The sequence below is a fragment of the Protopterus annectens genome, chromosome 2.part0, assembly GCF_019279795.1.
Source record: "Protopterus annectens isolate FY-2018-M chromosome 2.part0, PAN1.0, whole genome shotgun sequence".
Classification (NCBI taxonomy): domain Eukaryota; kingdom Metazoa; phylum Chordata; order Ceratodontiformes; family Protopteridae; genus Protopterus; species Protopterus annectens.
The window spans coordinates 231343287-231366146 of record NC_056728.1 but is presented as its reverse complement, the minus strand read 5'-3'; the positions used below and the strand labels follow the sequence as shown (position 1 = coordinate 231366146).

General features: G+C 42.1%; 1 protein-coding gene across 1 annotated transcript in view; it reads right to left on the bottom strand.

Moving 5' to 3' along the window:
- LOC122793033 (cyclin-dependent kinase 2-like) overlaps nucleotides 1-22860 on the bottom strand; it is a 956998-nt gene that overhangs the window by 107633 nt on the left and 826505 nt on the right. The window contains exon 6 of the mRNA XM_044060688.1: nucleotides 18702-18905. Within this exon, the coding sequence (XP_043916623.1) occupies nucleotides 18702-18905 (204 nt within the window). The remainder of the gene's footprint in view (nucleotides 1-18701; nucleotides 18906-22860) is intronic.

The window sequence follows — 22860 nt, the reverse complement described above, 5'->3', positions numbered from 1 at the left end:
ATCAGTTCTAGTCTGTTGGTCAATCAAAGCCCAACTTTTTATGAAGTGTTCTTCTCAGAAGTCCAGCTATGATAAAACAAGCAGATTTCTTCGTCCGTTAAAAGGAGGAGAGACAGTGAGGATGTAAACGACGAAAGGCTTTGATCAAATTGGTCATGTGAGAGGTATATGTGCCAAGCTGAGATCCTACTAAGTAGAATCTGAGGGTAAAGAATACAGGAGAAACCGCAGACATCTTCCTTCCATATCAGAAACAATATCGCAGCATCGTACCTGTGATACAGACTCCAGATCTCAGAGCAACCCAGGCAATGTTCATACCAATGAACATGTCTCAGTATCCATTCCCGCTCCTGATGCTGTCCCAATTGTCCCCAAAGTTGAACATTTCTTGAAGACAGTCCCTGTTGCTAGATTCAATTCTGACTTTTAGGTTACACGATCAGGTCATACTTCCAGACTCAGTGTAAAATACACAGCAACCTGGACAAGATTGTTTTATATGTGTCTAATTTTGTATGCCTGCATGTCAAATAATTAGTTCTGTATAACTGCATGTCAAAAGATCATTTCTGTAAATTGCACGTCATTGAATACTGTCATTTCATATATGGACTATTTGTCAAAGAGGGAGGATGTAGATCACAGTGTATGTACCTTTAAGAAGCATTTCCAGATGTAAGCACATGCATAAAAATAGTGAGCACGTTCAGGCAGCACTGCCATTTTGACAGAGCAGCCAGATTGTTAACATATACGAGTGTGGTAGTCAGTCTGTTTATAAGTCTATTTAAGTTTAAGTTACAAAGTCTCGTTTCTGATATGATGTGTCATAAAGCTGCTTGAACGGAACCCACACATGTTCATCTGTTTTATCCTGACCAGACAAGCAATAGCTATATCCACTCCAAAACCTTGAAGGTAAATATAAAAATCTGTCTGCATTGAGGACTCAGTCTTTGGAATGACTCCGCACTCTGCAGTGGAAGGGAGCTCTGATAGAGGATCCGGAAGGTCTTGAGGTGGAGATTGGAACCGTATGTTTGAATATGAAGGACCACAACACCAGGAATAGTTCCAAATATGTTGTCCCCATAAATGATGCTGAGAACGCCTTGCTCAGTCACCAAGCCCAACAACCACTTGTCTCTGAGGCAGCTAATGTGGATTGAGTGGGTTGCAAAAGTATTGGCAGAACAGCCAAACATGTTAATGGTGCTGAAGTAACAGGATCTGGATGGAAAACAATCGTTAAAACCACCAGTGCAGTAACTGGGATCAAGGAAAGAGCTAGAAGAGGTGAGGGGGGCCAGCCTGTTCCGCCCTGGTATCAGAGTGGGATGGGATGATGCTCAGTTCTATCTGCATCTACAAGAAGGCTCTTATCATTGGTTTCTAATCTGCTTCAAAAACACACCTGACAGAACACCTGATTTTTAAAGAAGCTGCAGATGGGGTCCTGAGGAAAGAAAATGAAACAATCCCCATGCTGAAGAATGTCTTCTAACTGACATTCTAGGGGACTTGTCCTAAATGACAACAATCTCTAATAATGGAGACTTCTGAACTAGAGCCAAGGAGGGGGAAGATTCTTTCCTGGGAATTTTTGGAGGAAAAGAAGCAGTGTGATCTGCATTTTTGTTTTCTGGACTCTTTACCCTTGTCCTTATCTTTCTTCTTATCAGGTTTATTCACCTATTATGGGGAAGGAGTCTCTTAATAATTAATTTAGTCTTTCTTTTGGCTAAAGAGCTAAGACTGAAGCCCTGGCAGAGAGAACAGTCTACATTAAGATGGTCAGGTCCCTAGCAGATCACATAAAGATCGTGAGAATCTTGCAGTGAAGGCTTATGTCCACATTTGGTGGGTCTTTTAAAGATCATGTGCACATTAGCAAATTTATTATCTTTGAATTTATTTTTAATTACATGGTGGAGTTTATCTTCTGATTTAATGCTGTGCACATGGAATCTTTATTTTGGCTATTTTTCCCTTCCAATCCGTGGAATAACATGCTGTCTGTAATGCTAATATGCTCTGCCCACCGCTGTTTCCTGTCCTGTATGGGAAGTTGCACTTCACTGTTAATGTGATTATTTAATGTTGGAGTAAGATGCTTCGAGTTTCTTAAACAGAGACAGACAGGAAGCCAGTGAAACATGGTGCTGGCTGTTGGCATTTTTTTTCTGTTGCTTTTTAAGAAGGGTTCCTCTTATTTTTTTTTATTTTGTGCTCACTCGGTGGCACCTTATTTTTCTACTAACAATCCAAAGTCAGCAGCATATGTCTCAAGCACATAACCATCCTTCCAAACTTCTTTAATCAAGAATTCTAGTCAAAGGTAACAATAAAGGATAGACAAAGGGCTACAATCGAGATAATTTCTAAAATGAGTGATTGTGATCCTTGATAATTTACCAGAAAAACAAAAATATGAAGTACAAGGCAAAAGCGGCAACATTCAGCAGAAAATCAAGATAGTTCTGAGATATGTGAACAAAACTAATAAGTACTTATTTACTTACTTACTGCAGTTGCTTGCTGCTTAATGGATGCAGACAAGTGCTTAAACAGTACTGCGACCAAAGGAAGAAAATAAAATTCAAGACCATGAACAGGTTACTTTTTTTTCTTCTAAGCCACACTTCAGCAGGAAGGATGCATAGAAACAGCCCAACTTTGTGTCATCACAGTGACAAGCCTAGTGACATAAAGTCAGGAAGAAAGTGCAGTTAAACAAGTCCTACTTACCTGCAACAGTAGATGTTTGAATTCCTCACTGCCTCAGTGGCATTTTGGGTTATTTGCCAAGGTTACCGAGCACTGGCCAGCTTTTAAAAGCTCAGAATACTTTCCCTTTCTGTGACAGTTGATTGGCTAAGCATATCCTGAGAGGGAACCCTTAAGCTGTCACAGAAAGTGAACGCCCAGGTTTTTTTGCTTCGACAAGGAAGGAAAGTGAAAGTACCTGAAGCCAGAATTTTCTAGCAAAAGTAAATTCTCAGTCAATCACAATACCATATAAAAAGCAAATCCAACAACTGAATCAAAGAGGATGAAACCAAACTAAACTATGCACAATCTGGGAGATAGCAGGTGGGTGCTGCCACTGAGGCAGTGAGGAATTTGAACATTTACTGTTACAGGCAAGCAGGACTTGCACAACTGTACTATGTTTATCATTCCCTCTGCCTGAGTGATATTCTGGGTAGATTCCCAAAGCTTACCCTACTTGGAAGGTGAAAGGATATGTATCCAGCTGTCCCTGGAGAATGGTCCTAGCAAAGACTGCTCTAGACATTGAAAAGGAATTCAGTTTGTAGTGCTTTTTAAAGTATGAGCAGTGGAATAGGTCTGTGCCACTAAAATGCCTCTAGAGTCACCCCTTTCCAATATGTTGTCAAAGAGGATAAGGCCCTAATTGAGTGAGCCTTAACTTTGCCTGGAAGTGATTTACCATGGTGGGAGTAACAGAAATCAATAACAGAGAATATCCAGCATGCAAAAGTTTGCTTAGAGACAGGCTGATCTTTCTTGCCTCATCCTGCATATTAGATAAAGCTGTTCAGCATTCCTAAAGTGTCTGTTCTGTCAGGATAGTACCTGAGCTGTCTGTGCATCCAAGGTACATATAATCTTTTTTCCGTTGTTTTATGGATCAGGATAGAATGCTGGGAGATTGATGACTTGAGTCAAGCTAAAGTGAGAAACAACTCTGGGCATTACTGATGGAATAGTGCATGACATAAACCTGTCCTTGTGAAAGAGGGGTCAAAACCCTTTTGGGACCTTTGTCATTGGCTAGGCACCACCCAGAAAACCTCTTTCACTTATAAATTTAAGATTTTTCTAGTTATAAGTGTTCTTACCTTCTTAAATACCTGCTGCATATCCTTATGGAACAAGTGCTTAAAAGGTATCAAAATAAAATCAACCAGGCAGTCATTTGCAACTGATCTAAGTTGGGGTGTACCATTTGCCCATGATGTTGTGTGAGCACAGCCAGTCTGTGAGGAACCTTGTGATAGTTGCCCTTAGCCAATTCCATTAAAAGGAAGAACCAATTTTGCCTTGGCCAAAACAGATTACTATAACAATTTTTGGTAATTCTTTCTGAATCTTTAGAAGTACCTTGGGAATCATTGGAAAGGGTGGAAATGGATATAAGATGGGAATGATAGAGCGTCTGTCTTTCAAGTATGACTTTAAGACCGTCTTGAACAGATATTTTTTTAGTTGTCTGTTTTAAAAGGAGATGAAGAGATCTACTTAGGTATTCCCAATGCCGGGCTGAAGTCCTGGAAAACCTCTACATGGAGTTTCCACTTGTGAGGGCCTGTCCAGGATATGCTTAGTCTGTCTGCCACTGTGTTTTGCTTTTACAGACTGTATAATGCCCGAACAGTCAGAGAGTGTTGTAGAGACGGTTCCCAGGTCATCACTACCAACTGGCAAAAAGAGTACGACTTTGTACTCCCTTGTTTGTTCAGCTACCACATCATGGTAGTGCTGTCTATGAACACTAGAAAAGGTACTGGAGTCCATAAGTGGCGAAGAACTTTTAAGATATGAAACACTGTCAACATCTCTTTTACGTTTATGTACTTTGGTGTGTCCTGAGGACCACACAACCCTTCCACTTGAGCTCCCATGGACACTGCTCCCCATGCAAAATCTAAAGTGTCTGTCTGGAGGACAGAATAGACTGGGATCTGAAGAAAGACAGGATCTTGCATTCAGTTGATAATTTCACCACTGCAGTTTCTTTTTCACAAATCCCAGTGCTGGAAATTGGAAACCCAAGGGATGAAGGTGTTGGAATCAACAATTACTAAAGCATCATTGAATTCTTGTCATGTATTGTCTGGCTAATAGTATCATGAGAATCACTGATACCATGAAGCCAGGAATTTTGAGGAAATCTCTTGCTGAGGCCACATCTAGAAAAAAGGAAATCCAAGAAAATGCCCTGATAAGTCAAAACTTTTGTCTTCTGGCAGGAAGATCATCCTTTTTACTGTGTCTCCCAAACAAAAACATCACGAAACCTAGCAATCAGCTGAGAAATGTGAATACTTATTTGGACTTAAGCTCAGGTTCACCTTCCAAAAAATCAAAGTGAGTGGATGCAGTCTCTACTAGGAAATCACTACTGTCCTCATCAGATTCTTTATCATTTTCTGAAACAGAAACGTCTCTAGCTGGACTAGCAACAGAGCCATATATGGGAACACAACCACCAGAATTAGCCGTCTGCAGAACACTCTTAGCCAAGGAAACCACATCAAGCTTATAAACAGATATAATCTGATTATCATCTGTATAATGAAGCTTCTGTTTCTTTTTCTTGTGAACTTCACTACTAGATAAAAATATCTGGGTCAGTGTTATGTCTGGCAAGGGATCTCTTACCCAGGACTATTCCTGTACCTAAAGGCTTTGGTTCTCCCACACCTGCACCGTGGACTGGAAAAGTCCCAGAGGATATGTCTAAACTCCATTCCAGGGTCTACACTATATCAGCGAAGGCTGCATAATCGACCCAAATATGTCAAAATACCAAAAGGCTGAACACACAGAACCGATTTTTTTCCCAGGGAAAAAAAAAAATCGCTGTTCCATAAAAAAAAACAAAAAAAAAAAAAAAAAACAAACACAAAATAAAGTGTGTGTGTGTGTGTGTGTGTGTGTGTGTGTGTGGGGGGGGGCTTTGCCCCGCCCCCCTACTTTATTATACCAACTCCGAGATCGCACCACAGTGGAAGAAATGGCAAAGTCTTGAAAACGGCCCACTGATTTTTTTCCCTGGGAAAAAAATCATACTGTGCTTTCGGGATTTCACCATTTCAAACAAAAAGGGTAGATTAGACAGCGTTTGATAAGTTAAGCGTTTGCTGATTTAATAGGAAACTCCATTCCATACTGGCCAGCAAAACTACATTAAAGGGAGATGGGCTTAAAGGTGAGTGGTCTGTGGGCTGAGAAATGGTCCCAACAGAATCCCTAACTGTAGACTGAGGCATATTTTTATTTTGTTTTTTCTTTTTAGGTACAACCAGAATTTATGTAGGGTACCAGAGTTAGGAGCTATTAAGTCAGGGGAGAGAATACCAGCCACAATAATAAACTGACAGTAGGTTACACTATGTTTTTTTTTCAGAGAAAGAAAAATCTCCACAGTACATTCAAGTAACTTCATTCACAGTAAAATTGTGATCCAGTATTAAAAACACACAGAGCAGAGTCATACATACATACATGATAAACAATGTATAAATATTGAAATAATCCAAATTCTGCATTATTTTCCTGTCAAAAGATGAAAATAAAGCACAGTAACAGTAAATACAGGCACAATTAATTTGCTGTTCTGATTGCACAAGACAGCCCCTAATATCTAAGACACACACACACACACACACATGCGCACACACATATACACAATGCACTTCTGTGAAAAGTACTGAAAGATTCCTCAGAAAAAGTAAAAACAAGCATTTATCAATGACAGAAGCCAAATAAACACTGTTACAAGCAGAAATTCCCACAAGAATTACCGTAAACACTGACAGAAATAAAATAGAAGTTATGTACTTACCATAAGGTTCCATGTGAGTTATTCATCTAGCCTTCATTATTACTGGTGGGTTCGGAGACGATCCTCGGCTCATAGTCAGCCTACTACAAAGCTCGAGGTTTTCAGATAGCTCAAGGCCAAGTCCCTATCCCATGATGCAGCTAGAGTTACCTCAGATCTTGTTTGCTGCATATAATAATACCATATGTCATTCTATCATTCCATAACAGAAAGATATAGAAGTGTTGAGCAACCAGGAAGGATCCAGCATCTCGGTCTTCGAAAAGCCCAGGAGGAGGTAGGAGGGTGGGAAGTAAGAATGAAGGTGAGATGAACAACTCACGTGGAACGTTAGTAAGTACATGACTTCTTTATGTGAAGTTGTTCTATCTCACCATTCATGTTTACAGATGGGTAGCGTCCCAAGCAACATCTATCTTGGGTGGCTCACGGGAGTATGTTTTCAGGACAGTGGATCCAAAGGAGGCCCTATCAACTTTGTAATGAGTGATAAAAGGTATCAAGCAAGAGTCTGCTTCATAAATGTAATGTTATCAATAGGAAGTCTGGCAGAAAAAGCAGAGGATGTAGACACTGCTCTGGTGGAGTGAGCCTTCATTTTATGTTGTAAGGGCATATTAGCAGCTGAATAAGCAAAAGTGATACAATCAGATAACCACTTGGACAGAGTTGTTTTGGCAACTGGCATACCTTTCCTGGAGTCTGAAAAGGAAACAAAAAGCTGTTCAGATTTCCTAAGATCTTTTGTTCTATCCAAGTAAAATCTGAGCTGTCTATGATCATCAAGTTTGTGCAGCATATATTCTAAATTGTTGGAATGATTGGGGGAGAAAACTAGCAAATTAATAATTTGATTAAGATTGGTTTCAGTGCAAACTTTAGGTAAAAAAGAAGGGTTAATTCGAAGTGAAACTCTGTCAGCATGGAAAATCAAATAAGGAAGCTTGATGGACAAGGCTTGAAGCTCTGACACTCTGTGGGTAGAAGTGATTGCTACTAAAAAGATAAGTCTTCAGTGACAAAAATTTGAGGTCACATGAGGAAGCTGGTTCGAATGGAAGAAGAATAATGTGAGAAAGCATAAAATTTAGATTCCATGGGGTATAAGGAGATTTTACAGGTCCCTTTAAAAAGGCTTTAGATTGTGACATAATGTTCAAGCCTTCAAATCAAAGATGAAAATTAGAAATGGCAGCAAGTTGAACATGAACTGTTGCTGCTGTAGCTCCTTTGTTAAAAATCATAATCAAGAACTCTAAAATGGAGGCCATAGGGGCTTGATAGGGATCAATATTGTTTTGAGAGGCCCATATAGAAAATGTTTTCCATTTCCGAAGGTATAGCTTCCTCGTAGAGGATTTATGAGAGGATAAGAGAATTTGCTTTGTCTCATTGGAGAGGTTATGGAACCTGGCTATGATGGGAAATGGAGCAGCCAAGCTGTCAGCTTTAGGGACTGCAGAGAGGGATGAAGTTCCCCCGATGAGTGTGTCAGAAGATCCGGAACTGGGTCCAGAATTCCAAGGGTCCTCCAAAAGATGAAGTCAAAGGAAGGAGAACCAAATCTGATGAGACCAATGAGGAGCTATTAGAATGATGGTCCTTCTCAGGGATTCTGCTTTCTGTAGTACCTTGGGTATCAACGGGATTGGTGGGAATGCATAGAAGAGACCCAGGGGCTAGTCATGAACGAGTGCATCCCTTGGGGCTTCTCCCGGAGAGGGAATTGGGGCAAAGTAGCTTCTGCATTTCGTGTTCATGTGACTGGCAAAAAGGTCGCAGCAAGGCTGGCCCCACCTGTGGAATATCCTGTCCGCTATTTCTTTCTTGAAGGACCACTCATGGGGCAACAAAATTGCTCTGCTGCTCAGCTTGTCTGCTATCATGTTGGATTTCCCCAGGATCTGCGTTGCTAACAGAGGATGCACTATCGTTTGTAATACTAAGTTTAGGTCGCAAGGTGCAGACATATACTTATACAGTGGTCTTAACATCAAGGTTACTTTTAAGAATGCTTTGCAAAGTGTGAGAAATTAATGTATATTTTTTTAACCCATTATGAAATTTTGAAACAGTCGGTAGATGAACCCTGATAGTAGAGGAAGGGACTCCTGCTTCAAAAAGCAAAGACAAAAATTCTAAGACTTTGTTGATAGAAATGGAAAAGGGGTCAGTGTTATTACTTCAAGCCAAGAAGGAAAATCTTTTCCATTGACTGTTGTAGAGTTTTCTGGTAGAAGGGTTATGGGAAGCTAAAAGAATACTATGAACTGGTGAAGATAGATGATTATGTTTGGCAATCAATCGAACTGGAGAAGCCAAGCTGTGAGCTTGAGATATTGAAGGTTTGGGTCCACAGTTCATGGTCGTTGAATCAGATAAGGCTAAAGAAATGGGAACCAAATCTGTCAAGAACAGAATGGGGCAATGAGGATTACCCTGTTCTTCAACCTGATTGCTTTCTTTAGAAATCGAGGAATTAAAGAGATTGGGGGAAAGGCATACAAGAGTCCGGAGGGCCATTTGTGCAAAGAGCATCCCTTGGGAACTCCCCAGGAGGGGGGAACCAGGGCGACGTAACTGCTACATTTGTGGTTCAGGGGAGATGGAAACGGGTCGCAGCAAGGCTGGCCCCAGCAACAAAAAAATCTTTTCCGCCACTTTGGGATTGATAGACTACTCATGAGGCGAAGAATGCATCTGCTCAGTTTGTCTACTATCACACTAGAATTCCCCAATATATGGGTTGCTATTAGAAAGCAGATGGAAGAGTTTGCCCACTGCCAGAGTCTGAGAGCTTTTTGACAAAGGGGGTAAGACTTGGCTCCTCCCTATTGATGTACCAAACTACTAACATATTGTCTGTTTGAATCACAATCGTTTCCAAGGGGAGAGCAGTTTGAAAGGCCTGCAATGTTAAAAGCACTGCCCTCAGCCCTAGAACACTGATATGCTAGTTGGCCTACATGGGTGACCAGGTGCCTTGGACTGTCTTGCCTAGATAATGCCCCCCACCTCATCTGGTGGGTATCCATGGTCACTATGGCCTGGGGTTGACTCAGGGTGAAGGGGCAGCCCAAAATAATTTCTCCTGAGTGAATCCACCAAGCTAAGTCTTTATGGGTCTATATTATGTGATCGAATGTTCAAATATTTGAACACGTAATAGTCGACCCATAATAATCCAAATGCCACAATGTCAAATGGTTCAATGGAGATTTCTGTACAGTGCAGAAATGGAAGTTTTCCATTGTCTGCACTGTAGTGCAATCTTGGAGTTGGTATATTTAAGTAGCGGGGGGGGGGGGTGCAGGGGGGCTTGCCCCGCTGCGTAGAACATTTAAATGGTTTGTTTGGGTGGGTTTTTCTTTTTTTCTTTTCTGTTCGACAATGTGGCGGTTCGATTATTACGGGTCGACTATTACGTGTTTGAATATTTGACCATTTGATCATGTAATATAGACCCAGACTTTATCGCAATGGTTGGTAATCAAAATCCGATCTGACATTGGTTGATACAGTACAGACCACTGAGATGCTATAAGCCACTGTAGAATTCTCATGTGAAACCTCACTAGGGGAACTAATAATACAATCATTGCCATCAAAGCTAAGGTTTGTAGGACTAGTCGTGCAGCTACTCTTATTTCTGACAATGTTTTGCACCTGGGCCTTGATCTTTTGCAATCTTAGATAAGGTAGGGAGGCTATCCAAGTACTGGTATTTAGAACCTCACCTATGAACTCTATAAAGTCTTAGTCAGATTCAAATGTGATTTCCTGTAATTTACAGTAATCCCCAGGTTGGCGTTGGTCTGAAGAACGTAGTCTTTTGCTTGCTCTAGAAGATGCCTGGTGGCAGCAGTAAAGATTCAGTCATTTAAGTATGAAAACACCCAGAATCTTTGCAGTCTCAAGTGAGCTGCTACTATTGTCATGCATTTGGTGAACACTCTGTGGGCTGTGGTGAGACCAAAGGGCAGAGCTCTGACTGGCTCCTAGCTGAAACTGGATAAATCTCCTGGAGCGCTTGTCCATTTTTATGAGGTAATACGCATCTTGGAGATCTATTGAGTAAATCCAAATGTTCTTCCCTAAAAACAGGAGAATATACTGAAACGTGACCATCTAGAATTTTGTCTGTCAAACAGATTTGTTCAAAACACTTAGATCCAAAACTGGTCTCCAGTCACCTGTCTTTTTTGACACTAAAAAGAATCGAGTAAACTCTGGATTCTATCTAGTCTGGCGGGACCTCTTGAATGACTCTTTTTTCTACCAGTTTTTGTATTTCTAATACTGTTGGTTCCCACTGACTGGGTGGAACAGTGAGGATTTCTTGCAATTGTGGGGAGTCAAAAGGAAGGGTATGGTGTAGCTTCTGGTTATAATCCTCTACACCCAAACATCCAAAGTTATCTGAAGACAGGCATGTTGGTGCAGGGATAAACACCCCCCCCAACTGCCTCCAGAGGAAGGCAATCAGGCCTTCTTTCAGGAGCACTGATAGGGTTTACCAGGAAAGGTATGCCTGGAACCCTGATTTTGCAGGCCAACTTTGCTGTGTGGACGGCATCCTCCATTAAAGCTCCTCCCTCTGCCTCTGGAGGGGCCACCGTCATGTGTCCTGGAAAGGTCCTTGGGACTTTTTAAACCACATCTTCCCACTCCTCTGGTTCCTCGAAAAGGACCGTTGAGGAGTAGAAAAACATATGCCCACAGCAGAAATGGTCTTTCCATCCTATTTTACACCTGGACAAAGTTTCTTGAACCTTAGGGCCAAGAAGAGATGATCTGTCAAAGGGGGCATTAATGAATGAAGACCTGAATGGCTCGACAGATTCGCATAAGGACATCCATGCATGTCTCCCTTATGGCTGCACCTGATACCGCTGTTCTAGTCGTCTCTTCAGCTGCATGTGCTATGAGCCTCATGGAAATAGACTCCAGGGTGGCCAACTGAGAAGAAACCTTATCTCGGACTTTGTCAGGTATGGTTTCTGTCAGGGTATCTGATAACTCCTTAAGTAGATCCCTTTGGAGTCTGTTGAAGTTTGTCATAAAGTTCAAAGACCATGATGCAAAGGTCGATGAAGCATAAACCAACTTTCCAAACATATCCATCACCTGAGACTCTCTAATGGGAGGATGGATAGTACAACTTTCCTCTGCCAGTTCCTTCTTTGTGGCCACCACCACCATGGCATCTACCAGCAATCCCTTTGCCCAAATCTAATGATCCTTGGGTGCAATAAGAATTCTGTCTGGTCTCCTGGGGATGAATTCTATAGCATCAGGAGTCTTCTACATCTATTGCGAGATCAACTTAATGAGCTCATCAGTGGGCGGAGTAACCCAAGAGGTTGATGGTCAAGCGCCAAAGGCCTACAGGTACACGGATTCCTCCAAAGAGGACTTCTGGGACGTTCAGCCACCCCTTTGCTTAAGGATCTCAAGGATGTCTCCAAAGAAGACATCTTCTGGGGTGACTATGGGGAACCCTCCCCTTCATCATAATCATTGTCCTCTGTGGATGAATTCCTCAGGGGAATCCGAGTATCTCCTCTTACACTTCCTCTTCTGAGGAACCTCTTCAGTGGGACAATCTGGGGAGGTTTCAGAAGAGGACAAAACCTGTACAGTTGATTCCTGCAGGTTCGTCATTCACTGTCCAGGTATTGGAATTGGATAAGACTCTGGGACAAGGAGAAGGGGTTGTAAAATGCTCCAACTGGGGTGGAGCCAAATTAATGCCCAGAGTGGACAGAGCCCTCTCCATGGTCTGGAAAAGTGCCCCCCCCCCCAAACAGGCAAAGGAGCCTGAAACCGAGAAAGAGTGCCTTGGAACTGTGCCCCCCCCCCCCCAAAGAAACTGCTCCCAAGGACGAAGCCAGGGTTGAGCTAATGCGTGCCGAAGCCCTGAGGTGCAGGGATGGCTACGAAAAACCTGGAGTTGAGACACTGGCATTGGAGAAACAGATGGCACCAAGACTATCAGTCTCATGGCCTGGCCTCGGGGCTGTGTCAACAATATTGGCACCAGTGAGGAAGAAACTGTCGGCGCCAAGAAGGCTGGTACCAAAGACTGTTAGACTCTTGTAAGGTCCGTACGGGTTCCGCAGAAGCAGAGGAACCAACAGTTTAAACTTTTTAGTCACAGAAGCAGAGGAACCAACAGTTTAAACTTTTTAGTCATGAGGGCCGAGGGAGAAGCTGGCACTGATCAACTCCTTTTCTTGGACTTGTCAGCCTTTGAAGAAGAAGAAGAAGATGAAGAATGGGATGAAACATCCAACTTGCGTTTTGAGTCATGATCAGAGATGGCCTTTTCAAAGGCAGATTTTAACACACCTTTCAAAATTAATTTATTTTTTCTTTCAAACAGGGCCTGATGACCAAAGCTGTGGCAGATAGAGCAATCTTCCTGTAAGTGCACTGGGCTCAGGCAGTAAACACAGAAAGACTGCCCATTAGAACTGGGCAGTTTTCTAGCACATTTGAGGCATTTCTTTAAGCCCGAAGTGCCTTTGCTTTTTTCCGCCATGGTACACAGCACACAACACACCCGCACACACTATGATGCAGTTATAGAGAAAGCAGACAGAAGAAAAAACAAAGGTCATTAAACAGAGAAAAAAAAAAAAAAAAAAAAGAAAGGAAATAAAGATAGATTACCAACTATGGTAGTAGAGAATACCCGGAGGTACAGAGGAGAAAGACTACCAACAATGGTAGAGGAATGTACCCTAAGGTACGGAAAGAAAAACTACGAACAACAGTAGCTGAAGGAAAACAGTGAAGTGTTAAAAAAAGGAGCTGTCAGAGAAACGGGTAGGCTATAAGAAGAGACAAAAGAAAAAATATATTAGTAGAAAGAGAAAGTGTATAAAAACACAAGACCTAAGCACAAAGATATATGAAAAGTTCACTTAGCTCGAGAGCTATTGGCAAAGCGTCTGTCACAGGAAGTAGCAAATGAGATCTGAAGTAATTTGGAAAGGAGCATTCTGGGTAGGACTTCAGCTTGAGGGATTTTTGGTTCTCGCAGGCTGTAATAATGGCCGAGTCAGTTCCGATATCAGGACCGAACCCAACTGTCAAGGACTAAATGAAGACTGACAACATCAGATCAGCTATTAACACCAACAGCGGCAGAGTATTATGAATCAATGGAAGGGGCCTGTAGCAAGGGAAAGCTTCCACAACTGATTTGACTGAAGGCCCACTGCTTTGTTACTGTTGATTGATGAGGATGACCTCATCGTTGATCAATTATGATTCAATTATAAGTGAAGATAGCTAAGGCAGAGTGATGTTTATTTTTAACTACTCAAGTTTAATCACTCATATGTTTTTTAGTTAACTGCATGGAAACACCAACACTGAGAGTGGATTCCAACAATTCATGGAACTGTAACTCCTTGAATGCTGCCCTCCAATTTTAGCTCTCACAGCAAGCCAAGTGCTAAGACATTTTTACACTATATGGCGGCAATGAGATATCCATCCAAGCTATCCATTCACAACCCTTTTTTCCCATTTTTTCACATGGGGTCACTTCAACAATGACAATCATCTAGAGCCAAGGCTTACACTTTACATGGTAGCTAGCCCTGCAGCGGCAGTTCTTCCACACCACACATTTGCATGCACAATCACATCTGTGGCCAGTTTAGAGTGTCCAGTCCACCTATTGCATGTCTTTAGAATATGACAGAAAACCTAAGCACATGGGGGAAACCCATGCGAACACAGGGCAACATGCAGATTCCACACAGAAGGTATCCCAGCTGACAACTGAACCAGGGAACTTCTTCTTGTGCGGTGACAATGCTATCCGCTGCACCACTGTACTGCCCTGAGATATAATTGTGCAAAACACTTTTCACACTATCAGGGTATTTGTCTTTTCCTTACACTTGGATGATTATGAAGTTAGCACATAGGTTCACAGATAAGTACTAAGTTAGCTGCCAATGTTGAACATTTTAAGCCTAGCCAACTTCCCATCTATCCCATTTGGTTATGAATTGGCCTTATCCATCCCATTGTAGATAATTACATGTTACTCCTACTGAGAAAAACTGGAATCATACCATAGATAATCTCATGGGAACCATGCATGGATAAAGCATTTAGGACTTGCCTCTGTCCATTAGTAGTATAGGGGCAGTCCTGGGTAAAGTTTCCATTTCCAATCAACAGAACTAAGTTGCACTTGAATATGGACAGGCATAAATTGTGTTTTATGTAGATGGGGAGTCTGTTCCAAAGCAGTGGTATCCTCTGCAAGATATATCTTTACCTCCAAACCATTTTGTTGATGCTGAGAAGAGGCTTAGATCTCAAGACTGAGTATTTTTGATGCCATTTGACTTGCTGATGTGCAGTAAATCAATCAGTAGTTGGTCGGAGGATACCTTGTATGCCAGCTACAGGTCACATTTAAGCATGTAGGATAGCAACAGAGCTTCGAGTTGGTCCATGTAGGGCATGTTGTTTAGGCCTTGTATCCTTTTAGTGAGGTATCTCTGTGGGCGTTCCAGGTGTTGCATGTGCCTGGACAGATACATAACAAATGGGGCATTATATTCAATGACTGGTTTAATGAGGGCTAAGTATAGGGATAATGACATCCACAGATCTAGACAACCCCTTCATTTATGAGCTGTGCAATACAGAAGGACTTTCTTACAGCAATGGACATATGTTGGTCAAAGGTTATGTCACTGTCCACATAAGTTCCCAAATCCTGAATAACTAGGTCAGCTCTTAGGAAAGTACTGTCAGTGTGGTAGTTTCCTGGATACAATAACGGATTTTTGGCATTTGGTTTCAGTCCATGATTTTGGCAACAATTATTTATTTGAGACAACCTTTCCTGCAGGATGGCTAAGTTATTTGGGATTCAATGGCTGCTTCTCACTTGCAGGCATCTACAAACTTAGTCAGCCAGAGCCCTTTGGTATTGGCTTTTACTTCAAAATGTAAATGCCAAACAGGAGAAGTCCCAACACAGAACCCTGGGGACTCCACTGGTGACTGGTCTCTTTGTGGCAGTAACTATCTGTAAGCCAGTTGTCAATCTAGCAGGTGATATAGGGGTTTATTCTCAGTTTATTTAGCTTTTTTACTATGCCTGAGTGGGAATTGTATCAAAAGCTTTGGCCAGGTTGAGGGATGCAGCGTCTATAGTTTTGCCTTTATCCACTGCTTTGGTGACCTTTTCAAAAAAATTCACCAGGTTGAGTATGACCTGTACTTGATGAATCCAAACTGAGACGGGTCCAGTGTTTGGAGGTTCCCTATGTCCAGTTTGATTAATTCCATGATAAGTCCTTCCATGGCTTTGCATAGGAGGCTGGTCAGATTTATGGGTTTGTAATTGTCTGGGTCTGTAGAACATCCTCCCTTATACAGGGGATGACTGTAGCTGTTCCATTATTTTAGTACAAAACCTGTATGGATGATGACAATGGACAGTGTTGTTACAGGTGTGGCTAAATTGTGTTTCATGGTATTTAATAGGCATCCAGGGATATTGCCAGGACCCATCACTGCAGTATTCTTAGCTTTTGATAACACTTTTAGGACTTGGTCGTTTGTGATACCTGGAGGGGAAACAGTTTCAGGTATATCATGAGGGACAGACTGAGGGGAGAAAGGGGTAAAGTTAGAGCTAAATTTATTGGCCAGTAGGCTTGATATTATCTTCAGCCTCAGTGTAGGTAATACTGCTCATAATTAGCTCAGCATATTGCTGCATCTTGCCTCTGATAAACTACAAATGCCTTGAGACGGTCTTTGGGTTGGGTAGCTATGTTAGCCTCAGACTTGGCTTTCATGATTTTATTAAGCTCCTGAGTTATTTATTTCAATGATAAGGGCTATAACATTCTGGGAGTTACTTTTATTTTTGGTCAAAATACTTTACCTTTCATTATAAAGCTTGTTGATATTATGGTTACACCATGTGGGTTTCTTTCTGGGGTTTGCCCTGTACTTGTTTCTAAGGGATACATGCTGTTTACATATTGATATAGTGTGATGGTGTAGATTTCTGTGTATTCAGTGGAGATAATTGGGTTTGGTGGGGATTTGAAGCTTGCAAATGTATCAGTTAGGAGTAGGTAGTTTGTCTTAAAGAAATTTCTAAAGGTACATTGGGTGGAACGGATCTCGGTTTACAGTATTATTTTGAAAGAGACTGCTTTATGGTCAGACCTAACAAGTGATGAAGATACACAAGAGATGGTAAAAGATGCTCCCATATTAGTAACAACAAGATCCAAGATGTTATTCTCCATAGTGAGCACTCTGACTAATTGTTCCAGGGCTTTTGCATTAACAAAGTCCAGGAATCTCTGTGCTCGTGTAATAGTGGTAGTGTAGGTTTGCCAGTCTATAGTTGGATAGCATAGATTACCTAGGAAAATGGTACTGGGTTTAATACTGAGTGATTCTACTTCCTAAAGATAGGCGTTGTGGCTTTCTTTTATATCTACCTAATATATGACACAGGACCTTTCTGATGGCTATTTGGACATGAATAAGCTCTACTGCGTCATGCTGCTTCACCAGCCTTGATGTGAGTCTTTTCTGGATAAAGATGGAGACACCTCCAACTTTTTTCCTGTCCTTCATAGTAACTTGTCTAAATATGAGGAAGGTGTTATAGCCCTGCACAGCCAGGTGCTCCCTGTGATTTTAAACCATGTTTCAGTCACGAAACAAACTTCGGTGAGAGGGGCTTGTAGGGAATGGAGTTTCTTGTTCAGGCTCCGAGAATTGATCAGTAGCACCTTCACATTTTCCTTTGCTTGTTTTGTTGGCATTGCTTAAAAAAGGCACTATGGGGGTGGACAATGTCTTTGGCAATAATTGAAATCCTAGAGGTGGCAGATGCAGGCCATCTTTGGCAAAGCAGTATATTCTGTCATTCATATCTTTCCAGGCTCAGAAATACTGCACCCTCTTTGAACAACACCAAAAACTAAGTGAATTATTGAAGTCAACTTTTTTTTGCTCATACTGTGGCACCATCCTTGGAGAAGATAAAATGTTGCTCAATGCTAGGCTCATACCTGTCTTGGACCCAGTCTGACAGCTCCATTATGACTCTCTTCATATATTCCAGGGAGGTCCACCTCATGTCACTGACAACAGCAGGAACTATGACAGAGTCACACTGGTACCTATTGTTCAAGGACTTTGGTGCATGCATGATCTAATGGATTCTGGCACCAAACAAGCAATTAATTTTTTTACAGTAAGCTTATATAAAAGTAAGAGGTTAGGGAGTCCCCTGCAAAAACTTTTTGGGGTGTTCTTTGATGAGTGACTTGTCCAAGTTGCTTTCAGACTGCTATGTATCAAACTTCTTGCAGGAGACCCAATTTAGTGTCAAGCAGTTTTTAGAGTAGTATGACATAAATGACTGTCCTAAGTACAGCAGTATGTGTAATAGTGCCAAAGGTTTTGTTTTAACATGTTACAAAAGATGCAACCCCAGCCTGATAGCACAGAGGTTAAGACACAGGATTACCATCTGGTAGATCTTCATTCAAAACCTGGTTGGGGCACAACTCGGCAGTAGTGGTATCTATGCGAAAGAAAAGTGTGGCAATCTACTTCCATAATATGCCACAAAAACCCTATGAGGGTCTACCCATTTTGACTTGGGGACAATTAATTGATTTACAAAAGATGCAAGTGAACATTAACTGAGAAAAAACAAATACAGGTATCCCTGGTAACTAGGGTGCTCTTTCCACTGCAAATCAGTAATACAAGCTCAGGCTCACTGCAGCGCTGTTCACGTTGTTCACACTTCTACCTAAGCTACCAGAGTTTACATTATGCCTGCAGCCTAACAGTGACACAGCCACCATCATTACATAGATGCCTGTAACAAAACATGGAATGAAGATGAGAATGATGTCTTCATTTCCACTTATAAAATAATTTATATTTCCTCATTTTGTTAAACACGTTAAACTAGTACTACTATAACCTATCTACAGTTTTACGTCACCTTTCGGCATTGATAAATAGTTTCAATCATAGTCATAATACTTGATGCTGTTTAGTTCAAACTTCTTACCAATAATAAGTCCTTTCCTTCTGGATCCAAGTTGGGAACAACTTTGTTGATGTCTTGTTTGCACCAGTTTGGGAAATCGGGCTTGTAATCTGGAAGGTGAGAGACTCCAGACCAAACTGATTCATCTGGAGTACCAAGGGTTCGGAAGATTCGAAAAAGCTGATCTATTTCAGAATCTCCTGGAAATACAGGTCTTCCTGTAACCTAAATAAACATAAAAAAGATATGTGAGATATACATATTTACACACACACACACACACGTGTGTGTGTGTGTGTGTGTGTGTGTGTGTGTGTGTGTGTGTGTATTTCATTTTTGTTGAACATTACTCTAGGCCTCTGAGATCTTCTCATCCTACATAATGATCTAACACTAACCATCTCACTCCTTTCACTTTTGCAGGTTGACAAAGCCTTCTGTCACATAGGCCTTAGTATTTGCAACTCTCTGCATATACACTTCAGCTTCCCATACTTCTTTCCTTTATCAGACATCTTACACTGCATCTAGAGCATCAAATTAATTGAAATTATACAGGCTCCATTATAAAGCACAATAAACTTCATAATGTTTTGTACAACTCTGCAGAACTGCATTCCTTGAAGCATATACTCTCTTGAGCATTGTTTAGTATTATTCTGTATAATATAGTACAGCCGTGTAAGTTAACTTACTGTAACAGTAGATATCTGAATAGATCATTGCTGCAGTAGTCTTAAGCTATATGGGTTATATCCTGTCAAGGATATGACAACCAGTCAGCATCCAAAGCTTTGGGGCACCTTCCATGTGCCCTAAATGCTAAAGTGTTCAAGGAAAGCCACATAAAGTCAGAGGCCAGGGCACTGAACCTTTAGTGCTTTTCTGCCTCAGACTGAGGAGGCTAGAGCCCTGTCAATTAGGCCAGGGCACTGAACCTTTAGTGCTTTTCTGCCTCAGACTGAGGAGGCTAGAGCCCTGTCAATTAGGTATATGCTACAGAAAAGGATAAATAAAATGATCGACATCCTGGAAAAAAAGGTAACACGAAATGGAGGGAGGGTGTCCTTACTGCAACAGTGATCTATTCAAATAAACGGCTATGGTAAGTTAGCTCACACAGCTGTATCATATTCATCACTACATCACTGGTGCAGTAGCTTAAGCTATATGGGTAGATTACCAGAGCTTAGAAAGAAAGGAAGGAGGAAGAGGGGTCAGAATCTAGCAGACCTTGGAAAACAGTCTTAATAAAACCTGCTCTGGACTTGGAAAAGGAATCTAATTTGTAAAAATTCTGGAAAATTAAGTTCTGTGTTGAAAATCTTTTAGTTATGTACTCACCATAACTTCAGATGTTTGGGATCCATCTCGCCTACATTCTGACTGATGGGTTCGGAGCCGATCCCTCGGCTCCGACTCGGCACGCTTATGCCAAAGAGCGAAGTCTCTTATTGGCTGAGCTTACTATATCCCAGGATGCACCACTACCAGTCCCCCAGATCTAGTTTGTCCGCATACATGCACACATGCACGCACTGCTTATATAACATCGTCAGATGAAACAAGATAAAACAGTAGAACTCAAAACCGTTCAATCTCTTCTGATCTCCAAGGCCGGGGAAGGAGGGTGGTTAGGAATGTAGGCGAGATGGATCCCAAACATCTGAAGTTATGGTGAGTACATAACTAAAAGATGTTATGTGATCCTATCTCGCCTACATTCTGACTGATGGGACAGCGCCCTAGCACCTGAATCCTGGGTGGCTCACTGGAAAACACTCCTGAGTACCGTGGAACCAAATGATGCTCGCCTTTAGATGCCACATCCAATTTATAGTGGGAAATGAAAGTGTGCGGTTGGACCAAGTAGCCGCAGCACAAATCTCAGAAATAGCGAGCTTGGAATGAAAGGCGATAGAAGTAGCCATAGCTCTGGTAGAGTGAGCTTTGATAGATGTTGTAAGTTGCTTATTTGAAGAGGAATAAGCCTGAGTTATACAATCTCTAATCCATTTGGAGATAGTAGCTTTTGTGATGGTTTTACCCAATTTATTGTCTGAAAAGGACACAAACAACTGGTCTGATTTACTTAATTTGCTGAGTCCTGTCTAGATAGAAGCGCAATTGCCTGTGAACATCCAATTTATGGAGAGTGTACTCTGCTTCGTTGGAGAATTTTAGAAAGAAAACTGGTAGCTCTAGAGATTGTTGGAGACAGAGATTAGAACAAACCTTTGGGACAAAAGATGGGTTAGGCCTAAGTGATACTCTATCCTTGTGAAAAATCAAGTACGGTGGTTTGATAGATAGGGCTTGAAGCTCTGAAACCCTTCTTGCAGAGGTAATTGCAACTAAGAAGGCAGTTTTCCAAGACAGATATTTTAACTCACATGTAGCAGCCGGTTCGAAGGGGAAGATGTTAAGGCACGAAGCACCAAATCAAGATCCCACGGAGGCGCAGGATGAAAAACTGGGGGTCTTAACAGCCCCGCACCTTTAATGAAAGTTTTGCATAATCTGCTGCTCATCAACGGTGGATCCATGAATTCGTGAAATTTAGAGATAGCTGCAAGTTGGACTTTAATAGTAGAGACTGAAGATCCTTGATTAAACAAGGATGTTAAAATTTCAAAACCTCTGGAATCGGGCAGTGATAGGGTCTAAGCCCCTGAGTTGAGCCCAGATAGCAAACCTCTTCCACTTACTGAGGTACAATTTCTTAGTGGTGGGTTTGTGGGCCGAAGATAAAATGTGAATAACTTCCGGGTCTAAGGTGTGATTTCTGACTAAAGTCGGAAGTGGAGGAGCCAAGCTGTCAACTTCAACGTGCGAAGGGACTGGTGTTGTCGTCCCGACTGATGAATTAGCAGATCCGGGGTTAGATCCAAAACCCAAGGATCGTCCACCGCATGTTTCTTCAGGTAGGGAAACCATACCTGACGAGGCCAGTACGGAGCAATTAGTATCATTGTGGACCCCAATTGAGAAGCTTTCTGAATGACTTTGGGGAGAAGTGGAACTGGAGGAAAAGCATAAAGTAGCCCTGTTGGCCAAGGTTGTGCTAGAGCATCCATAGCTGCCTCCCCCTGATGTGGAGTCAAGGAGAAGAACCTTTGCACTTTGTGTTTTGTGGTGTTGCAAACAGGTCGCAGCACGGCGTCCCCCATCTTCTGAAAACCTGAGCTGCTACTGTTTCGTTCAGGGACCACTCGTGAGGAGAGAGAATTGTCCTGCTTAATCTGTCTGCCAATATATTGATTTCGCTGGAATGTGGGTCGCTACCAAGAAGCGGTTGGTAGCTACAGCCCATTCCCACACCCTCATGGCCTCTCTGCAAAGGGGGTAAGATCTGGTCCCTCCTTGTTTGTTTAGATACCAGACCACCGACATGTTGTCTGTGTGGATAGCGATAATGCTTTGAGGGAGAAACTTGTGGAGGGCCTGTAGGGACAGGAGTACAGCCCTCATCTCCAATACATTGATGTGGAGAAAGGTTTCGTCGGGAAGCCAGGAACCCTGAACTAACCTGCCCAGACAATGCCCCCCCCACCCTGTCTGGGAGGCATCCGTCGTCAGGGTGGCCACCGGAGGGGGGATAACAAAAGGTCTTCCCTGATTCAGATTGGACGGGTGAAGCCACCAGCGGAGGTCCCGCTTGCACGCTTCTGTAATCAAAATGGGGTGATTGAGGGGAAGATTCTGAAAGGACCATTGAGTCGATAATAGCCACTGAAGAATCCTCATGTGCAATCTTGCCAGAGGAACTAGGAGAACCGTGGCAGACATTGAACCTAAAAGTTGCAGGACCATCCTGGCTGGGGCTTTGGATCTTGAAAGCAGGGCTTGAACTTGACCTTGTAAAGTTTGAATCCTTTCGGTAGGAAGAAAGACGCGCATCAATTTTGAGTCTATCTCTGTTCCTATGAACCTTATGCGCTGAGAGGGCAGCAAGACAGACTTTGACCAATTGAATGTAATTCCCAGGGTAGCACCCAGGAAAGGGTGGCTTTGAGGTTGTCCATTAGTAGATGCCTGGTGGTGGCAGTCAGGAGCCAGTCGTCCAGATAGGGAAACACTTGGAATCCAAGACTCCTCAGGTGAGCAGTCACTACTGCCAAACACTTGGTGAACACCCTGGGGCTGTGGTGAGACCAAAGGGCAGTGCACAAAATTGGAA